Below are 20,671 nucleotides of genomic sequence, written 5' to 3'. Positions count from 1 at the left end.
ACACCGGCACGGCAGAGTTGAAGTTAAATAGCCTTTCGATAGGCCACGCTTACAAGTTTCAAATATAAGCAAATGATTAGTGAAGACATGGACCTGTATCATGCTTTTTTTTTTTAAACACAAGTGAAGTTCAGCTGCGCTTTGCGCGAGGCACTAGAAAGGTTTGACAGATAACGGCACTTTCACCACGTGCACGGCGTAGGACTACCTCCTTCGAGACGTGCCCCTCTCGTGGCCTTGTAAACCCCGCCCACAACACATCCTCCGGAGTCTGATTGGCTCTCTTAAAACGAGACCGTCCTAGATCTATATTCAATAGATTGAGTATACGTTAAATAGAACACGTAAATCCCATGTAGGTATTATTAAAAATGTACCAATAAATAAAAAGTAGTTCAGGAAATGTTAGATTATTTGACTAAAGATAATTCTCAAGTGATAGGGGCCTTCTGTGACATTACAATGCCAATGGAGAAATCCTAACCACACCAGATATCACAAAGAAACATGAAGACATCCATGGATGTAAGGAAAAAATTAAACAGAACATAAATAGTTGTAATCAAGTGTACAGAATAAAGGAATGTAAAACACATGTTTTTAGAATACGACACATAAATTGCATAGACGATAGTAATTGGTATGATAAGTCTAGCATTGTATGTATAATACTATTGCTATGTGCTTCAATGGAAATGTATACATTAATGGAAAATTAGGAATTATATCTAATTATCACGCCAGTATATTTAAGAAGAAATTATATTTAAGGACTATTAAGAGGAACTGTTCATGAAAGATTGTGAATGTTACATTTTCTGCATTATATACATAAGAAATTAAGGATTTAGGAATAAGAAAATGTGCGTGACATTTGTGTATTGTTTTAGCTGGAAAAGAAAGTGCATTCCCTTAACCTCCAATCTTCTACACAATCTACACAATCATTATACTTCTTATAGGTATTTATATTACATTCATGCAATTTAAAAATTATTATTGTACGTGTATACATATAGATATAACTTCATATAGTATTCTTATATTTGTTAAATTTCATTTCATTCATATATTTCTTAGAAGCGCCGATAGGTGAACCATCTGACTGTGCAGTCTTTTCTACCTTATCTATTTCTATAGCGGAAGTTACGGTCAGAGGTCATTGTCCAATAGTAACCTGTGTGCGCATCACATCACCCCACTCTCTGCTGTTTAAGCGTCTGTCTGAGCCTAGTGACCTCATCATGATGTGATTTTTTTTTTTTCATCTTCCTGACTGGAGAGAGAGATGTCTAAAAGACACGATTAGTTTATCGATCTCTGGGAGTCAACTGTGTCAGGATTACGCTACGGTACGTCTCCACCGGTGAGTTGATGTTTGTCCACGCTGAACAAAGTGCACCGGCGGGTTCAGAAGCGTGCTGCAGTACAGTAACACCTGCAGTGCGGTCAGCTGTGTTAGAGTGTTAGTGCCATCACTGTGGCATTATAAATGTATTCGCAAGCTGCCGGTGAGATAGCTAACGATGCTGTTAGCTTGAGCTCACCTGAGGCTGGTGTTGAGTTAGAAAGCTAGCTATGACTGCTATTTAAGCTCACCTAGTCGACTTTAAATTATCAGGAAATGTGTGGTTTCACCTGGAAGTTTCGTTTTGACCTCGGTATTGGTTTGTGATGCTACCCTTCCTCACGTTTTCAGCGTGCCTGGCTTTAGTGCTCGTCTTGTTTTTCTGGTCTCGCAAGCAGCTAGCGATAGGTAAGGTGTGCCTCACCTGGGAGTAATCTCTCTCTCTCTCTCTACCTGAACAGGCATGTAGAAAAACATTTTACTGTAGCAACGTAAAGAATGAGACGCATGTCAGTCAGGACTGTGGCAGCTTTGTCTTATTTACATTTTTAAATATAATGATCAGGACGTCCGTGGTAATCTAACAAGTGAATGAGAGAGTAGTTCAAGAGGTAAAGTCTTTATATATAGATTATATAGAGTACAAGTCTTTAACTGAACTATTTTATATATATATATATAGAGAGAGAGAGAGAGGATTCAGTTTCTCCTAGTTGAGACAATGCCTCACATACTTGTTGATTTGTAGTTACTGTCAACACTACTTAGTATTTTTTCTTGTTTTCTTGATATTGTCATTTTGGTCAGTACAATAACCTATACACAATGTTCTGATGCTCCCTGTGTGGGTTCAAGTGGTGTAATATATTGTAATGCTTTATCAAGATGCATATGTTTATGTAACCCACTTTTGCAATAAGACAAACAGCATGAAACACAGGTGTTGTGACACACTGACTTTAACCCCTGCATCTCTCGCTATAACTATCGCTGCCACTTCTGTGTCCCTCGACAGTTTTCGCAGCCTGTTCGTGTCGTCCAGTCATGGCACAGAAGGACGGCGCTGCCAAGAAGAACCCAGCCGTTGCGGCGCTGCACTCTCACTTTATTGTGGGATCGGTGTCGGAGGAGAACTCGGAGGATGAAATCCCAGTCAAGCCCGACCTGCCGCTGGAGGAAAAGGAGCCCCGGTCCTTGTCTCCGTCCTCCGGGAGCTCAGACAGCACCTACGAGATGGGGTTCGACTCCATCGATGGGCCCATACACAATCTAAGGTTAGAATTCCGACCTCAACTTTCTGCATCGTTTCTGGACTCTTTTGTCAAACATGCAGAACAACTTTTGAAGAGAGCTTGTACCAAGTATTTGGATGCTTCTTACATTTTTTCCCCCCTATTTTTTTGAAAATATAACAATTCTTTCTGGCTGAAAATAAGAAGTCGCTGATGTAATTTAAGTGTTTTTGAATTGGTAACTCATAACCAAATAGTGCGTTGAATATGAAGACAGAAAATGCATCCATCAAACTGCACTGTTTCTTAGTGGCTGTAAAGCATACAGATGTGAATATAAAATAAAACCTGCAAATTCCATCTTCATGAAAATACAGCCCAGCAATCCAACATGAGTACACTCTGTTCATAATATCTACTCCTCCTTTGCTGGGTAGGCTCCTTTTGCAGCACATGTGGTTTCAGTAGCTGCAGTGCACGCTGCTAAAGGTGTCTTTGTTTCTCTGTGTGCAGAGTCTGTGAGGGAGTCCTGGAAATTAGGCCTAGACTTCAAAATGTTGGTTTTGGAAAGGTGGAAATATGTGTATGTAATAAAAAATAAAAATCCCAACCAAAAAGTCACAAGGAGCTATTCAGTGATGACAGACTTTTGCATAAAGCTTGAAGCAGTCTCTTCTGTATGCCCTGAAAGTTTCAAATAAGATCTGATGTAGGTAACATATTATCCCCAAATCCTCTTGACTGAAGTGGGTGAAGACTTTTTTAAAACTCTGATTACGTGTACTTTTTGTTTTAAAATATTATTTTATATTCCTGCTATCCCGTGGGTGGTGTTGGTGTTTTTTACCTAACCTGCCGACCGCCTTCCCATGCCAGTGAGGAGAATCTAATTTGTTAAGCCACTTTTAGTTTAACATTGACATAATCATCATACGATTACAGAATAATCTCTTTGTCAATGATTGCTTTTTCCAGTCTGGTTTTACATCATCAGTTTGGCAGAGAGTGAGGGCTTGGTGTGGAGGTTAAGGTTGAGGACCGGCTGAGAAAAGCTTGGACAGCAGTTTTCAAAACTGGACATACTTGATGGGGTGGGGTGTCTGCCTCCTCCACCCCCCTTATCACCTCTCTCATAGGACAGAACCGACTCTTGCTCCACATCTAGATTGAAATTACAGTCTCCATTCACTAGGGACTAATTTCCCTCATGCCAGTAACCCCTCCAGTGATGCAATAACGCAGTATCAGCCCACAGACACCAGCCAGCCGAACAAGCACAGCCTCTACCACACCTTCCAGCTGATACTCATGTCCCTCCCCCTGTATTAGCCATTCCCCAGTTTGGTCCCCCTTTTAGGTGGAGCTTGAGCTTCATTTGAATACACCGGTAACTGCCGGTGGAGAAACGTGCCCTAGCATGTAAACATGTTTTAAGAATGTGATGTGTTCAGATGTCAGTGGTGACACTTTAAAGAGGTAGTTTTCTTCTTGAAGATCTCACTGACGACCCCCCCCCCCCCCTCTGCTTTTCACAACATGCAAATAAGTACCATCATTCCTATCTTAAGCATGTTGTGTTCTCAGGCATTCTTTGACACCTGTAAGGTGTCAGTAAATCACTTACAAGTGCATGATAAGAGACAGTAGTCAACCCCTTTATCTATAAGAGGTGATAACAAGTTTTATTTTTTTATATCTCCTGGGCTGTTAACATAAACCGTCTTCTAAGCCTTTGTCAGACGCATGGGATAATCTTCCTCTAGCAGTTTGATTCGAACACATTGTTTTAAAAATAAGAGCTTGTTCTTTCTACTCCATTCTCTCTGAAACTGGAGATGTTACAAAATGCCATGAAATGCATTCTCTGTATGTTTTGCAACAGGCCAAGCATGTCAGGGCTGCATCTGGTGAAGCAAGGCAGAGATCGCCGTCGCATTGACCTCCAAAGGGACTTCACTGTGGCCTCGCCTGCGGAATTTGTCACCCGCTTCGGTGGCAACAAGGTCATTGAAAAGGTGAAAACATCTATTTTGCTTAAAGGATGCTGAGTGTGGCAGAATAAATCACATGACATTGTAAAATTAATCCAAGTAATGTGTGCAACTTCTACAATAAGATAACTGGTGTGTTTGCATCGTACAGCCGTGACATGGGAGTCTCATAGAATGTGACGTCCTTGTGCATATAGAAACGGCATCATCTGTGATCATCCATTATTATTCGTAGCTCAACTATTGTGCTTCTCCAGGTGCTTATTGCCAATAATGGCATTGCAGCGGTCAAATGCATGCGCTCCATCCGCCGCTGGGCCTATGAGATGTTTCGCAATGAACGAGCGATCCGCTTTGTTGTGATGGTGACGCCAGAGGACCTGAAAGCCAACGCAGGTGAGTTGGAGTATAATATGGATCTCGACACTGAATATGCTAGACATGGCTTAATGGTGCGTTCATGTGATGTCCGACACATCGGCAAAGCGAGTTTCCGAGTTGGAAGTTGCACATGATAAACCGTCTGCTCAAGTTGGAATAACAACTCGGGAACTCTGGGGAAAAATTAGGTGATGGACTTGCCGATGAAATCATAATCATCATAAAATATGTTTTGCTAATGTTAAGATACTTTTTATTAATTCACGCTTTGCACATCCATAACTTGTAACAGTGACATTCCACACATCTTCTTCATAGCTTCCTTGCTGTTTTCTGTAGTTGTTACAATATTCCCACTTTCTGTACTGAAATCACATGAACACACTGATGTTGGAAGAACGACTTCCCAACTCGGAAACTGGGACCATCCGATGAGCACATCAATGCAGCATAAGTCTACATAGCTTTAGGAAAGTACTCCAGGATTTAGGCCCATTATTTTTTTTGTGTTTAGCTAACTCAAAAGAAAGTCCTCTTGTATCGTAGCTGTGCCTGCAGTATCAAAGATTGTCTGTGCTTCCGTTTCTTGCAGAGTACATCAAAATGGCAGACCATTACGTGCCTGTGCCGGGAGGGACGAATAACAACAACTATGCCAATGTGGAGCTTATACTGGACATTGCTAAACGCATACCTGTTCAGGTACCATAACACACCGGATCTCTGTCTGTATAGAAGGTGTTCCTCAATGAATATTATTATACCATTGATTGAGTTCATCTTGTTTCCTGCAGGCTGTGTGGGCCGGGTGGGGTCACGCCTCTGAGAACCCTAAACTCCCAGAGCTGCTCCATAAGAATGGCATTGCTTTCATGGGTAAGAGAAGCTTTTTCCACGGTTTGTTGAGCCTATCACTCACTTTCTAATTGTCAGTTTACTCGACTGAAATTACTCCTTTTCTTCTCCTTCCTCAGGTCCCCCGAGTCAGGCTATGTGGGCTCTAGGCGACAAGATCGCCTCGTCTATCGTTGCTCAGACAGCTGGAATTCCAACTCTGCCTTGGAGCGGTACAGGTGGGTTATAATTAGTGTTGGGCCGTAAGCTTTCCTTTTCTTTTTTGGCTGTTTATGATCCAACAGTTTGATTGTTTTTGTTACTTTTGTTTTTATCAGATCCCGGAGATTTCTTTTTTTTTTTTAAACAACTTGCATCCCACAGCTTCCCTAAGATGTATGCTTAAATGTCTACCTGCTTACCTTATCCAGGCCTGACAGTAGAATGGACAGAGAGCAACCAGAAGAAGAGGGACATTAACGTTCCTTTAGACGTGTACGAGCTTGGCTGCATCCAAGATGTAGAGGACGGCATGAAGGTAAGCATGTGATTTAACTGACAGCTCACGATGCAAAACGAATGTTGCTTTTTCTTTCATGTACCGTACATGTATGCTACAGTTGTATGTTTCAATTACCAGGCGGCAGAGAAAGTCGGCTACCCTGTGATGGTGAAGGCCTCAGAGGGAGGGGGAGGAAAGGGAATCCGCAAAGTGAACTCTGCTGATGATTTCCCAAACCTCTTCAGACAGGTCGGTGGAGACTAAATCTGTTCTTTGAGTCATCAGGAAGGACTTAAGACTCTCTAGAATAGAGTACAAATGTACCAGTAGAGGTGCAAAGGAAATAAACAAAAGTATTTTTGTGCATTTTAAGACTGCAAGGGTTTTCTTTCTCTTTGGTTTTCCAGGTCCAGGCAGAAGTTCCAGGATCGCCTATTTTTGTCATGCAGCTAGCAAAGCATGCGCGCCATCTGGAGGTCCAGATCTTAGCCGACCAGTATGGAAATGCCATCTCCCTGTTTGGCAGAGATTGTTCCGTACAACGACGGCACCAGAAAATCATAGAGGAGGCTCCTGCTACCATTGCCACCTCTGACATTTTTGAGGATATGGAAAGGGTACAGCAATGTTTGCACTTGAGCCTGGCTCATATAGGATTATTTAGGGTGACAAAAAATATATTTTTGGGGTTAAAGTGTCTCGTGTTGGTGGCAGATTTCCATAATTTTTGAGCTGGAATGAACATAGACATTCTCTATGTTGATTTCCTCCAATAATACTATAGAAAGGTCATCAGAAGTCTGTCTTCATTAATCAATAACTTATTTATAACATTATGATAGGGCCCGACTGATATGAATTTCTTGGGGCCGATAGCGATATTGGGAAGAAAAAAAAAAACTATATGATATATCTGCTGATATCTTTCTTAGATATATTTCCGATCTATAGAGATAGAAAGATATACACATTTATTGCGTTTACCCCTCAAATGTATTTATCAAACACTTGTGGAAAACATAAAACAAAGACAACTTGGTTACTCAACTGGAAAGTAACTGCGCATATATGTGCATCACTGCTCGACACTCTGGAGAGTGATAATACTTGTGCTAATCCATTTAGCACACTCGGCTCGTGACAGCCACACAGAGAACTGCTAGTGTAGTAGTAATCCAATGAAACTCAAAATGAAATGACTCAAATGAAAATGCTCTTTCACTGGTGAATAAATCTAGCAATATCTGCATTAAAAAGTAGCTGACACCGATAGTCACTGGATATGTGAACATTGGCCGATATTATCGGCTGGCCGATAAATTGGTCGGACTCTACATTATGATATTCCCGCTGCAGTGCTCCTCAACTTCATTCACTGCTTCTACTGCTAAGAGCGTTATGTAGTGGGAGTGTGCTCTACTGGACAAACTCCTGTATCTAAATAACGTGGAGCATTCCTCTTCCTTATTGTGTCTTCTGTGAAATACGTTGTCATAATGTAGCATACAGGATGCACAAATACAGGTATTTGTGTTAGGCCCCCTATAGTCAGAAAATATTGGCTAAGACATTTATAAGTCAGTTCTCCATTTATCAGTTTAATATTAGGAAGACAATATAGCCTTAGACAAAATACATCACTTCAGATTGATGGACCCTTGAAGATGATTAAACCTGGATATGAACAGTGTGGTGTTCTCTTCTTAGTGTGCAGTGAAGCTGGCTAAGATGGTCGGGTACGTCAGTGCAGGTACAGTGGAGTACCTCTACAGTCAGGACGGCAGCTTCTACTTCTTGGAGCTCAACCCTCGTCTGCAGGTGGAACATCCCTGCACTGAGATGGTCGCTGATGTCAACCTGCCTGCAGCCCAACTGCAGGTCAGTCTCTCACACACACACACGCACACTCCTGCAGGGCACACTGTGGTTACATCACACACAGTGCATCACAGTCCACTACTGTCGGGCTGGAGACAAAGTTAGCACGCTTCATTGCTTAACACTAGACGGGGCCCCCTGTCACCATGGCAACCGTCTGCAAAAGAGGGAGGCGATATGCAGAAACATTGTAGTCGATGCCGTGGTTGTAACAGCGCTTGGTCACGCGGTGTGAACTGCAGAGCTCGGGATTGTGTGTAAATAGGTCAGTGGCAGTCTAGCTGAGGGGCAGCACGGCTGGGAAAGCTTTGTAGTCAAGCTGATTGGGTGTTACAGTGCGAGTGACACACACTGTCCGGCAGAGAGGATGAGGGGTCACAACAGGACTCACTATCTCTCTGCAAGATGTTGTGTATAAAACTGAAAACACAACAAATATCAGATAAGCATGTCATCATTCGGAGCAAATACATCGAGTCCACATATCAGTGTCAATTTCTTTATTGAAAAACATGACGAGAGGACATTTTAAAATCATTCAAACTAAACCTGTAAATCAAAGAGAGGAAGAAAAAAATAAAAGAAGCTAAAATATAAAAAGAGTTATAAAAAATAAGAGTCAAAGTTACAGTTCAGAGTTATACAGAAAAAAAACTTGTTTAAAGGGGCTATATGTAACTTTAAAAAATACTGCGTTTGTAGCGTTACCGCATGGTCGTTAGGCGAACTGCACCAGTAACCTGTTGCTCGCTCTCCCTCGCGTGCTCGTCATACTTGCTCGTACGTACACAAACGAGCATCATCATCGGCCGCGAAACACTGGATATTTACCGGCATAATGTTTACAGAGGAGGTAAGTGGTCATACACATGTGAAAGTCTGTGAAGGAGTCTGTGTGTCTGTATTCATTCTCCATCCTACAAACGACGGTCTCTGCAGGCACTGGCTGAGAGCGGGAGTGTGTGATGAGTTTGTACTGTTGATCTCTGTAAGCGGAGCGAGGAGTGAGGAGGACTTTGAGAAGGTGCATAAAATGTCACTTCCTGGAGCTTTCACGGAAAATACGACCCGGGGAAAAATTGTATACAGGCAACAGAGATAGACAGTGAACATCTACTTTTTCACATGAGTTAACCGTTTGCTTATTAATGGTCGATAAAAAACGATTTCTACATGTAAAAAGTTACATATAGCCCCTTTAAAATAGTTTAATGAAAGGCAGGTGTAAAAACATGAGTCTTCAGTTTGTTCAATATGTGTGGAGCATAGAAACTGAACGCTGCTTCTTAAAGTTTGTTTCTCACTCTGTGGACTGAGAGCAGACCTGTCCTAGACGATGTGAGTGATGTGGACCATGATGGTTTAAAGCTAATCAGAAGGTCCCTGATGTGATTTGAACCCAAACCTTTCAGCGCGTAACCAGCAGCAGTATTTTAAAATGTATTCTCTGACAGACAGAGAGCCAATGCAAAGACCTCAGGACTGCAGTGATGTGAGCCACTTTCCTCGTTTTAGTGAGGACTCTAGCAGTCTTAGCGAGGACAGCGTTCTGAATCAGCTGCAGCGGTTGACTGATGTTTTAGGGAGACCTCTAAAGACACTGTTACAGTCATCAGTCAAGTTGACTGAAGATAAAAGCGTGGACACGTTTTCCCAGGTCCTGATGGATCCTCATTGTCTTTTTTTGACTATTAAAATTTAGAGTCCATCAGTACACCCAGATTTTTTTCTGCCTGGTCTGTGGTTTTGAGTTGTCCTCGACTAAAACTAAACTTAAAACTACCAAGGGTAAAAATAACTGCAATGTGACTAAAACGTACGAGCATTATTGTCTAAAGACTCAAGTAGCTGCTGAAATGAACACTGTCACGTGTGTGATGCAATGTGCAGTTAAAATTGTGTAATACTAATGCAACCGTGTTCTTTCAGATTTCCATGGGTATCCCTCTTCAAAGGATCAAAGACATCAGGATGCTTTATGGGGTCCAGCCCTGGGGAGACTCTCCCATTGACTTTGAGGGACTGTCGACAGCACCATCCCCCCGGGGCCATGTCATCGCTGCACGTATCACCAGTGAAAATCCTGACGAGGTGGGCCACCCTCCCTTCTGGCTGCCATACAAAATATGTACAGCTAAAGGTTACACAGAGTCTCTGATTTCTGTTATTACACTTTCCACTTGGTAATCCTGTTGTGACATAAATAACGGCCTCTGTTTTGACTTCTCTAAAGGTCAAATCCTCTCTTTACCTTTTGTTCACTCGAAGTCATGACATGTTGTGTTATTGCAGGGTTTCAAGCCGAGTTCTGGAACAGTGCAAGAGTTGAATTTCCGCAGCAATAAGAACGTGTGGGGCTACTTCAGTGTCGCAGCTGCTGGAGGGCTGCATGAGTTTGCTGACTCCCAGTTTGGACACTGTTTCTCTTGGGGAGAGAATCGGGAAGAAGCCATCTCGTGAGTACATACAGGGATTCTAAACCCCTGTTGTTCCATAAAGCTTTCTCAATTACTGTAACAGAGATTTAAGTTTACATATTTATGTCTTAAACATTTCTTAGTAACATGGTGGTGGCTCTGAAGGAGTTGTCTATCAGAGGAGACTTTAGGACGACAGTGGAATACCTCATAAAGCTGCTGGAGACTGAAAGCTTTCAGCACAACAGCATTGACACTGGCTGGCTGGACCGGCTCATCTCAGAGAAGATGCAGGTATACAGATGCTTTCCAGCTGTGGTCACTTGATACTCTTTGAGGAAAATATAAGAGATCATTGTTGGATCTTATGGTTCATGCCCCTGGCATAGTGATTTTCCTGGATAAGAAGTAAGATATCTGTTTTTGTGCAGGCGGAGCGTCCCGACACCATGCTGGGAATCGTTAGCGGGGCTCTTCATGTGGCAGACGTCAATCTGAGGAACAGTGTCTCCAACTTCCTGCATTCTCTGGAAAGGTAAGAATCCAGCATGGTCATTGGAGAAACCAAACGTGTGCCGTGTTTGAAGAGAAAAGAAAACGCTCTCTTTTCTCTCTGAACAGGGGTCAGGTGCTGCCTGCTCACACACTCCTCAACACTGTGGAAGCGGAGCTGATCTATGAAGGCACAAAGTACGTCCTGAAAGTGACCCGACAGTCTCCCAACTCCTACGTGGTCATCATGAACAACTCCTCTGCCGAGGTGGACGTCCATCGTCTCAGTGATGGAGGCCTTCTGCTGTCTTATGATGGAAGCAGCTACACCACATACATGAAGGAGGAGGTGGACCGGTATGAGGACACAAAGCTTTTGAATACTGTATTGTGAAATGACATGTCTTCATTTAGCAGATTATCTTGATATACCTTCACTCAGCTGTACAGGAGTTACTTGATGTACTAGTGACTTCTGATTTCCGTTCCTTCAAAGACAAAATATGTTTTGTGTTCTTCAGGTATCGCATCACCATCGGGAACAAGACTTGTGTTTTTGAGAGGGAGAATGATCCTTCGCTGCTGCGATCCCCTTCAGCAGGAAAGCTCATCCAGTACACAGTTGAGGATGGCGGCCATGTTTTTTCTGGCCAGTGCTATGCTGAAATAGAGGTACATTGTGTTCGAGAAAATGTGAATGACCCGTAGTTCAAATCGTTGCATTTTTCTTTGATTTTTAGAATGATGCAAACTGTTTCCTTGTATGTTTCAGGTCATGAAGATGGTAATGACCCTCACAGCTGCGGAGTCTGGTTGTATTCACTATGTGAAGAGGGCTGGAGCAGCGCTGGAGCCCGGATGTGTCATTGCCAAGCTGCAGCTGGATGACCCGAGCAGAGTGCAACAGGTACATTTATCTTTCAGCTCCTTCTGTTGTCAAAAGTTACAGACTTTTAAATTACAAAGTGTTTCAAATGCATATATAACAGAGGCACTGAACTTGTTAGGGCGACTCAACCAAAATACAAATAATCCCCATGGTCATATTGAAATGTCGCCCTTTAACACAATTTCAGCATGAACATGTTTTTAGGCTGCTTCAATGAGGTGTTTGCAAATCCAACTATCTCATGAAGAGGGTATGTAGGACATCAAACTATCACAGGTTCAGAGGGACTGAAACGTGATTGTTTTCTAATAAATTGGTGATGCCAAGCAAGAGTAATGTGCAGGTTTTTTTTTCTTCTCAAAGGCTGAAAGTAAACGCCAAAGGGAAACCATTTAAGTTGACAAAACCTTAAAAATAATAAAATCAATGTGAATTGCTGATGGCAAAGCAGTCCAAAGTTCAAATGTAACTTCTAGCCATCATCCTCATCACAATTTACAATCAGATGTTTATGTAGCTCCCTCACATAAGGAGAAGTTAATCATTTTTATTGCCCTTCCTTGAGTCAGCACTTTGGCCGAATCCAGTTAATAAAGCAGCAAAGAGCATCACTGTAAAGGAAAGGATGCGCTTTATGAAGTCAAGACCTCAATGTTACAGTCAGACAGCCGACAAAGATAACACGATTATGACTTAATTATCTAAATGGAATCAGTCTAATGTCAGATAGTTGGGAGGATTTATTAATGATGCAGATGGGGCTCATGTCTTACAGCTTTGTCACCTCAGCAGAAATCACAGCACATTTTGCACTTTCTTTGACGAACATTATTCAGATTAACTGCAGGCGTCTGTGTTTAAACCTAGAGAACACTCCTAGACTTCATCACTGGAAAACCTGGTGTCCAAGATAACAGCACATGCACACCATGTTTTTTGAAATTTTCAGTGATAATGTTTGAATTATTGATATTTTATGTATTTTTTTGTCTTTTAGGCAGAGCTGCACACCGGCGCCCTGCCTACTATTCAGGCAGTAGCTCTCAGAGGGGAGAAGCTCCACAGAGTCTTCCACAACACACTGGACCATCTCGTTCACATTATGAATGGTTACTGTCTCCCTGAGCCTTTCTTCGGCGCTAAGGTAAGAGTTCACACACACACAACTGGCTGCTACACTCTTAACATCACCTCAGTTCCTTGAAACAACGCCTCGTTGTGTCTCTCGTAGTTGAAAGAGTGGGTGGAGAGGTTGATGAAGACAATGCGTGACCCCTCTTTGCCTCTGCTGGAGCTTCAAGACATCATGACGAGCGTGTCCGGGCGCATCCCCCCTGCTGTGGAGAAGGCCATCAAGAAAGAGATGGCCCAGTACGCCAGCAACATTACGTCCGTGCTCTGCCAGTTTCCCAGCCAGCAGGTAACACACACACACACACACAATGCTTACTACACTAATAGAAAGATTGACAGGTGGGCACGATGTAACAGTTTGTCAAGAGGCTTAAAACTGCCTCAGCTCCAGCTCTCAGCCTGTCGTTAGGTTGACTGAAAGTTAGGCTCATCCATTAATATTTACAGTCTATGGTTCAGAGTACAACTCTAAGTTATGATAGAAAGCAAAATTAGAACATCTTCAAGAATACTGAAGATTAAATTCATGTCATGTGAATTGGTAGTATTGTGAACACATCAATATGTGAGTGACTACAAATCTTAGCAGAATGCAAGGACTGTCTATTCTTTTCATTCTGGATTAATAAACGCATACAGATTAGATTTCATCTACAGTTTAAGAAAAGGAAAGCCCAATAATGTGATTAGTAGTGAAAGGGTGCTTTCAAACACAACTAATTTATTTATTTAGCTGAAATTACAAATTTAACAACCAGTCAGGACTTCTGAATAGAGGTCACTGATGCCACTGGGATTAAATGTTTCTAATATATACGCTCATAATGTTTTCTCCCTTGTTTCCAGATTGCAAACATCCTGGACAGCCATGCAGCCACTCTTAACAAGAAGTCAGAGAGAGAAGTCTTCTTTATGAACACACAAAGTATCGTCCAGTTGGTGCAGAAGTGAGTGCAACATCTCAGAAGTGGAGGCTGAGGCTGCAGTTTTCAGCATGACATGAGTCATTTGTAACATCAAGCTTAATTGAATGAATGTCTCTTGATCTCCTCGTTACCTTTCTTTTACATAATAGATTCAACTTATTCATGCTCTCATGCATAAGCAGTACAATACAGCATTGTAGTTTTTTTTTTTTTTCAGAACAGACTGTTTTTGTCTCCATCAGGTATCGCAGTGGTATCCGAGGTCACATGAAGGCAGTGGTGATGGACTTGCTCAGACAGTACCTGAAAGTAGAGATCCAGTTTCAGAATGGTGAGAGAACACACTTCATAATAGGTTACATGTGGTTTCAGTTTTGCTGTCCTTTTTAGTTCTCTGAAGTCAATGCAGTACCGATTCTGTCCACTTGGTGGGGGTTTTTCCCAGTGAAACGCCTCAGCATCAGTTGATACTGTTTCCTTATTCAGTGCTTACCCGAGCTTCTCCTTCATTATTTTGTCAACAGGACACTATGACAAGTGTGTGTTTGCACTGCGAGAGGAAAACAAAGGCGACATGGCCAATGTGCTCAACTACATCTTCTCCCATGCTCAAGTCACCAAGAAGAACCTGGTGGTCACGATGCTGATTGTAAGTCTCTGGTCTAGATGTTGTAAGGCCGTTTTCCTTTTTTTTTCATTGATTAAATCATGACTTTCAGACTTCTGTTTCAAGCGTTCTCTTTTTGCATGAGATCTGATGTCCTAAATCGTGATCATTTTGCCCCTATGCTGTTACGATTACTATTTGTTTGTGTTGAGTCGCAGTATAAAATGTCTGGCCTGTGATGCTGCATGTTGTATAACCTTATTATCCCTTGTGTCTAGGACCAGCTGTGCGGCCGTGACCCGACACTGACAGATGAACTGATGGCCATCTTGACTGAACTAACGCAGCTCAGCAAGACGACTAATGCTAAGGTGGCTCTGCGGGCCCGACAGGTCAGTCTAAGACTCAGAATCGAACGCTCTATATTTTAACGTACAGCGCATTTTCACACACACTTCATTTCACTATCACTGAATACCATGCTTACCCTTGTCACTGCATGTAGAGCTCTTATAATTGACTTTTTCTGTGCCAATTCCTCTTCCATAAAGGTAAAAAGTTTTTTTCTGATCTGCCTTTCTGGATGTCACTATCAACTCGTCTTGAATAATTGCGGATCAAAGGCATGAGCACTGTCATAAACTGAAAAAGAAAAGTACTGTTCAACTTCAATAAAACAGAAAACAAATACATGGTGATATTTAAGGACTTTGTTCATTCATTTTTACACAGGTGTTGATAGCTTCCCACCTCCCCTCTTATGAGCTACGACACAACCAGGTGGAATCCATCTTCCTCTCCGCCATCGATATGTATGGACACCAGTTCTGCATCGAGAACCTGCAGGTAAAGAATTCAGCTCAGGCTTTATTTAATGTTCTGAAATCCTCTTGAAGATGAGTAATCATGCCGTCTTTTTCCTAGAAACTGATCCTCTCCGAGACATCCATCTTTGATGTTCTGCCCAACTTCTTCTACCACAGTAACCAGGTAGTCAGGATGGCTGCCCTTGAGGTGAGAAGAATAATCCCTACACATTCCACAAATTGATCTGACGTGATTTACTGAGTTTAAAAAAAAAAAAAAGAATTGCCGCAGACTCCCATATCAAACGTATCTTTTCTGTTTCTCCCATGACTCCAGGTGTACGTTCGCAGAGCATACATCGCATATGAGCTCAACAGCGTTCAGCACCGTCAGCTGAAAGACAACACGTGTGTGGTGGAGTTCCAGTTCATGCTTCCCACCTCACACCCCAACAGGTATTGTGAATCCCGAAAAAGACTGCAGCACTCACATGATGTGCATCACGTTTTGTGCTGCTCTCTCTCTCTCTTCCCCCCCCCCACCTTCAAAGGCACTGTGGACAGAAGCTTTATAACTAAATATTTTTAAAGTGATCCGTATTGAATATTCCATAAGTGGCAACAATGTTTGGTTTGGAACATTTTTTTTATCAGTCTTTTTTAAATTAAGCAAATATCTTAGCAGAATTAGTTGCAACTACCCTTGATGTGTCTTACTAGCTTTTTCATAAATTATCTGTAATATTTGGTAGATCTTTTTTTTCCCTTCATTCTGTGATACAAAGGTCTGGGTGTTTGTGGCACAGATGGACCAGAGCTGTAGTTTTATAAAACACATCCATCTAAAGAGTGTATTTACTCATTTGGATCTCCATTAGCCACAACCAAGATGGCAACCAGTTCCCCTGAGGGTCCAAATAATCCACTTTTATGCCATAACTGTTTAAGACGGATTTTAACTTATTTTTTTCCAGGGAGCTTTTTGCCTTCAGTTGACAGGAGAGTGGATAGAGTAGGAAATCAGGAGTAGGAGCCACAAGTCGGACTTGAACCCGGACTGCCCGCTTGACGACTATATCCTACGTACATGGGGTGCGACCTAACCACTAGGCCATCTACGATGGATATTTTAAGTGTTAATGATAAATAAATGAATCCATCCATGGTGCCACGGTTCCTCTCCCATGATCCCAGCTTTGTGTCATTCCTCGAGTAAATGCTCCTCGTGTACAAAAGAAGGTATTTTTTTTGTTAAAAAATCAAAAAAAAAAAAAAATACTTCTCTTGGTTTGTCAAGTGTGTGAGTGTTGTGACGGTCACCGCCTCACCTTAACAATCAGGCTTTCACTAATACATGTTCTGTGAGCAACAAAGCACCCATCCTCGACAGTCTCACGTCAGTAGCCCGTCCTTGTAAGTCCAGGATAAAACATCGGGGGGCGTGCTAGGCTACATTAAACTCTGGAGACCAAAGACAAACTTGGGATTTGCCTTGTACATGCACAGCATTTCAATACGCTTGTAACAGACAAAGTAATGCGACGTTTCTGGTGAACGTGTCTTTTCTGCAACCTCCCTGTATGATTGTCTTCTGTTTGGTCCCAGTGTGAGCGTATACATGAGAGTAATTTGTTTGTTGACGCTTTGCCATGCTAGTTTGTTTTGATGGTGTTCTGCTTGTTTATGCATGTACACAAATGATCGCATGCTTGTGATTTGATGCATCTGATTTAAAACCATGATTGAACTAGAGCCCGACCGATTCATCAGCCGGCCGATAATAACACATTGCATGAATATCGGTATTGGCTAATATTATCTCTGATTCTCTGAAATGTGCCAATATCACCAGGATTCTTTTACATAGTTTTTTTATTTAGAATTGTTCATTTCTAAGTAAAAAATTAGTGTTTCAAAGCACTGTTGTTTTTCTGGCCAATACAGGCTTTTGTTTAAATGTAAATAACTGCAGTTGAGGAATCAACGTAATAAATGTGTTTTTAAATATACTTCAAACAAACTCTTAATGAGCTAAGAAAGATATCGGCCGATGTATCTGAATTTTATTTCTCCCTAATATTGGCATCGGCCCCAATAATCCCGTATCGGTCAGGCCCTAGTGTGAACTAAAGAGAGACAAACTCAGGACAAGGAGGCGTTTGGATTTAATGATGCATGTTGAAAAGGGAGCAGTCACATCGTGCAATGTGTGTTCGACAGCCAGAAAGACACTTTACATGATCCAGCATTTCCACAGTGATTGCATTCATTCGATATTGATTATTGCGAAAAATAAGTTCAAATACTTAAAGGGCCAACACACATTGCTAACCAATGACTGCCCTCCTCTCCTGATGCCTGCCACTAACCACTAAGTAATCAATGTCGTTTGATTGCAGAGGGAACATCCCCACTCTAAACAGGTAATGTAAACACTTCTTTCATTGCATAGACTACCTGTAACTGTACTGACTAGCCAGCTGCATGTTTAAAACAATCATCTATGATAGCTTGGATTCTTCCGATTTTTAGCCAAGATAAAGATGTTCGTTTGGTGCTTTCAACTTTTCAAAAATGAAACTGATTTAGCACTTGAGGGTCAAGTCTGGTGCAGTAACACAATGTTTACAGCATGGCCCCTGGCATTCAGCCTCTGTGTCAAACATTTTTGAGTCTGTGTGAGTGTGAGTGTGTGAGTGAGTGTTTGTGTGTGTTTGTCTGTCTGTGAGAGAGTGATATATTCCTAACTTGTGTGTGTGCGCGTAAGTGCTTTGTCTTCGTTTGGAGATTTGGACAAATCGTGGGATATAAAGCGACGTAAGCTCATTTCAATCAAATGCTGAAGGAAAAATGCAAATCTCCTGAACATGAAACCCTGTGACTGTCCTGCCAGGAAAGTGTCTGCTCCCATCCTGGACATGGCAAAAGCTGCTGAAAATAGATTACATGAAACGAAAGCCCTGGACCTTAAAGCACAAGATAGTAAACCTAAGAAGGATGATAACGCTGAGAAGAAAAATGCGTCCGATTTGGATACTGAGGACAGGTTTGACAACAACAACAACAACAACAACAAATATAAAAACTCTCGGGTGAAAATTCTGGGAGAGTTTCTCACAATCAGACTAACACCAAACAAGATGGAAGGGGAACTTTATAGGGGTCTTTCCGGTGCTTTAATGTCTCTTTGTTGCTGTGGAAGGGATTTTTTTTGTTGATTTAATTTGTCTAACACGTGGTCTATCATGAATCCTCTCACTATGTTCACATGCAGTGGTGTCATTGTGTTTCTTCTTGCTCCCTATAAATGGAACCTCACTCAGTTATATGTGAGACTTCATCAGAAGTGTTTCCATATCTTCAGATAATATAGCAGCTCTTCAAAGTTCTGACAAAATTGGAAGATTTAATCCGTTAAGAGTTTCCGAACGGTAATTGTGGGACATCTTCACACGGTCTTTGTACTTTAATGGTAGATTCCCATTGTAACCGTTCCTTGTCGATACCCTAGGATGTCATTCTCCTCCAACTTAAACCACTATGGCATGGTGCACGTAGGCAGCGTCAGTGATGTTCTGCTCGACACGTCTTTTACACCGCCTTGTCAACGCATGGGAGCCATGGTCGCCTTCCGCTCCTTTCAGGAGTTCACCAGGTCAGTCTTAGTAAAGAGGAAGTGCTTTACTTGAATATATTCATTTGGTTGTTGAAGATAAAAATAAAAAATAAAAAAAAATAAAAAGTAATTAATGGTGTGTATGATTTATTTATTTTGTGTCTTCTACAGGAACATCCCTGATGTGCTGAGCTGCTTTTCTGACTCTCCTCCTCCGAGTCCGACGTTCCCAGAGGGAGGGAATCCTGTCCTGTACGGAGAAGAGGAGAACAAGGTGAATGTTGACGACTTCCCTTTGAACAGTGTTCATACTTTTGGAATAAAACGTGCACTTGTGGCGGCAGTAGCTCAGTCTGCAGGGACTTGGGTTGGGAACCGGAGGGTAGCCGGCTCAATTCCCAGAGAGGACCAAGTCTGGAAATTGGTCTGGTAGCTGGAGAGGTTGCAGTTCACTTCCTGCCCCCTCACTCTGACATCTCTCCATTAGTGCACGTCCATATGATCTGTTTGTTCATGTGTGTGTAGAATGTTCTATAACGGAGTGTAAAACTGAATTTCCTCTCGCAGGATTAATAAAGTGTGTCTTCTTCTTCGTCTACTTGCTTTCCAGAGTGTCCAGGACGAGCCTATCCATATCCTGAATGTGGCTATAAAGACTGACAGCGACATCGATGACGACGGCCTGGCCGCCAGCTTCCGAGAGTTCACTCAGTCAAAGGTAGGAACGCTCCGCGGTGAACACTTAATTCAGATTTCATCAGGAAGAGTTTCGAATAAGACATGTTATCCTGACCTTTCTGATCTTGTCACTATCCAGAAATCTCTGCTGTTTGAACACGGTATCCGTAGGCTGACTTTCCTGGTTGCTCAGAAGGTGAGAGAACCTTATCATGAATTATGACATCATCTGCTCCCTGTCTCCACAACCAGCTGACCCGCATGTCACCAACTCAACATTTTCTGAATAGCATGTAACCAGATATTAAAAATTGTCATTCCGTCTTTCCTCGTGTAATTACTAACACTGTATTTCCTCAGTAAATATTGATTGACATTGGTATGGTTGTGATAATGTGTTTCTAATTTAGCCCACTATTCTGTTTGTCTCTGTATCTCTTTCTGCATGCGTTGCTTTTGCTGCTGCATTTATGATGACAGGATTTCAGGAAGCAAGTCAACTGTGAGGTGGACCAAAGGTTTCATGTAAGTATAGGAAGACAAAGGATGTGAGCACAGGTGGCTCTTAGAGTTGATTCATTGAAACAATACCCATGAGTTAAGTTAAACGCTCTTAAGACACACCCTACTACAAAGGAGATTCATGTTTCAAATTCAAGATTTCACTTTATTGTCATTGTGCATTAAAAAAACAGTGGGGCATCTCCCTGAGCTGCGGAGAACAAATAAATGAATAGATGCATCAGTATAAAATGGTTAAAAAAAAGGCAAAGACAGAAAATGCACTGAAATATAAAAACAAGAATAAATGGATATAGCACATGCTTACATGTAGTGTGAAGTACGCTGGTTGTCAATCTTCATGGACTAGTAGGACACTCCCAACACCCTGAAGAAGACCCTTAGGACTGTTTGGCATTTTTCCCCTGCTCCTGTGGAT

General features: G+C 41.9%; 1 protein-coding gene across 10 annotated transcripts in view; it reads left to right on the top strand.

The window, feature by feature from the left end:
• Positions 1 to 1,211: 1,211 nt before the first annotated feature.
• acaca (acetyl-CoA carboxylase alpha) overlaps positions 1,212 to 20,671 on the top strand; it is a 36,164-nt gene continuing 16,704 nt past the window's right edge. For 2 of the 10 annotated variants that reach the window (XM_061055603.1, XM_061055602.1), the window contains exons 1-34: positions 1,212 to 1,366; positions 2,364 to 2,622; positions 4,463 to 4,595; positions 4,829 to 4,967; positions 5,545 to 5,654; positions 5,747 to 5,828; positions 5,927 to 6,025; positions 6,218 to 6,324; positions 6,427 to 6,537; positions 6,696 to 6,905; positions 7,996 to 8,166; positions 10,096 to 10,257; positions 10,459 to 10,622; positions 10,727 to 10,877; positions 11,015 to 11,118; positions 11,205 to 11,432; positions 11,597 to 11,747; positions 11,848 to 11,982; positions 12,962 to 13,108; positions 13,196 to 13,384; positions 13,945 to 14,045; positions 14,267 to 14,355; positions 14,549 to 14,673; positions 14,910 to 15,023; positions 15,364 to 15,477; positions 15,556 to 15,645; positions 15,775 to 15,893; positions 17,837 to 17,860; positions 18,331 to 18,483; positions 18,949 to 19,092; positions 19,225 to 19,327; positions 19,664 to 19,771; positions 19,871 to 19,927; positions 20,212 to 20,256. In XM_061055603.1, the coding sequence (XP_060911586.1) occupies positions 2,393 to 2,622; positions 4,463 to 4,595; positions 4,829 to 4,967; positions 5,545 to 5,654; positions 5,747 to 5,828; positions 5,927 to 6,025; positions 6,218 to 6,324; positions 6,427 to 6,537; positions 6,696 to 6,905; positions 7,996 to 8,166; positions 10,096 to 10,257; positions 10,459 to 10,622; positions 10,727 to 10,877; positions 11,015 to 11,118; positions 11,205 to 11,432; positions 11,597 to 11,747; positions 11,848 to 11,982; positions 12,962 to 13,108; positions 13,196 to 13,384; positions 13,945 to 14,045; positions 14,267 to 14,355; positions 14,549 to 14,673; positions 14,910 to 15,023; positions 15,364 to 15,477; positions 15,556 to 15,645; positions 15,775 to 15,893; positions 17,837 to 17,860; positions 18,331 to 18,483; positions 18,949 to 19,092; positions 19,225 to 19,327; positions 19,664 to 19,771; positions 19,871 to 19,927; positions 20,212 to 20,256 (4,209 nt within the window). In that variant the 5' untranslated portion in view covers positions 1,212 to 1,366; positions 2,364 to 2,392. The remainder of the gene's footprint in view (positions 1,367 to 2,363; positions 2,623 to 4,462; positions 4,596 to 4,828; positions 4,968 to 5,544; positions 5,655 to 5,746; positions 5,829 to 5,926; positions 6,026 to 6,217; positions 6,325 to 6,426; positions 6,538 to 6,695; positions 6,906 to 7,995; positions 8,167 to 10,095; positions 10,258 to 10,458; positions 10,623 to 10,726; positions 10,878 to 11,014; positions 11,119 to 11,204; positions 11,433 to 11,596; positions 11,748 to 11,847; positions 11,983 to 12,961; positions 13,109 to 13,195; positions 13,385 to 13,944; positions 14,046 to 14,266; positions 14,356 to 14,548; positions 14,674 to 14,909; positions 15,024 to 15,363; positions 15,478 to 15,555; positions 15,646 to 15,774; positions 15,894 to 17,836; positions 17,861 to 18,330; positions 18,484 to 18,948; positions 19,093 to 19,224; positions 19,328 to 19,663; positions 19,772 to 19,870; positions 19,928 to 20,211; positions 20,257 to 20,671) is intronic. The other 8 variants (XM_061055607.1, XM_061055606.1, XM_061055605.1 and 5 more) reach the window with 5 other exon arrangements.

The sequence above is a fragment of the Labrus mixtus genome, chromosome 14 (assembly GCF_963584025.1).
Source record: "Labrus mixtus chromosome 14, fLabMix1.1, whole genome shotgun sequence".
Classification (NCBI taxonomy): domain Eukaryota; kingdom Metazoa; phylum Chordata; class Actinopteri; order Labriformes; family Labridae; genus Labrus; species Labrus mixtus.
Note: the sequence above shows the minus strand (reverse complement) of the source record. Positions and strands in the feature narration are given on the sequence as shown.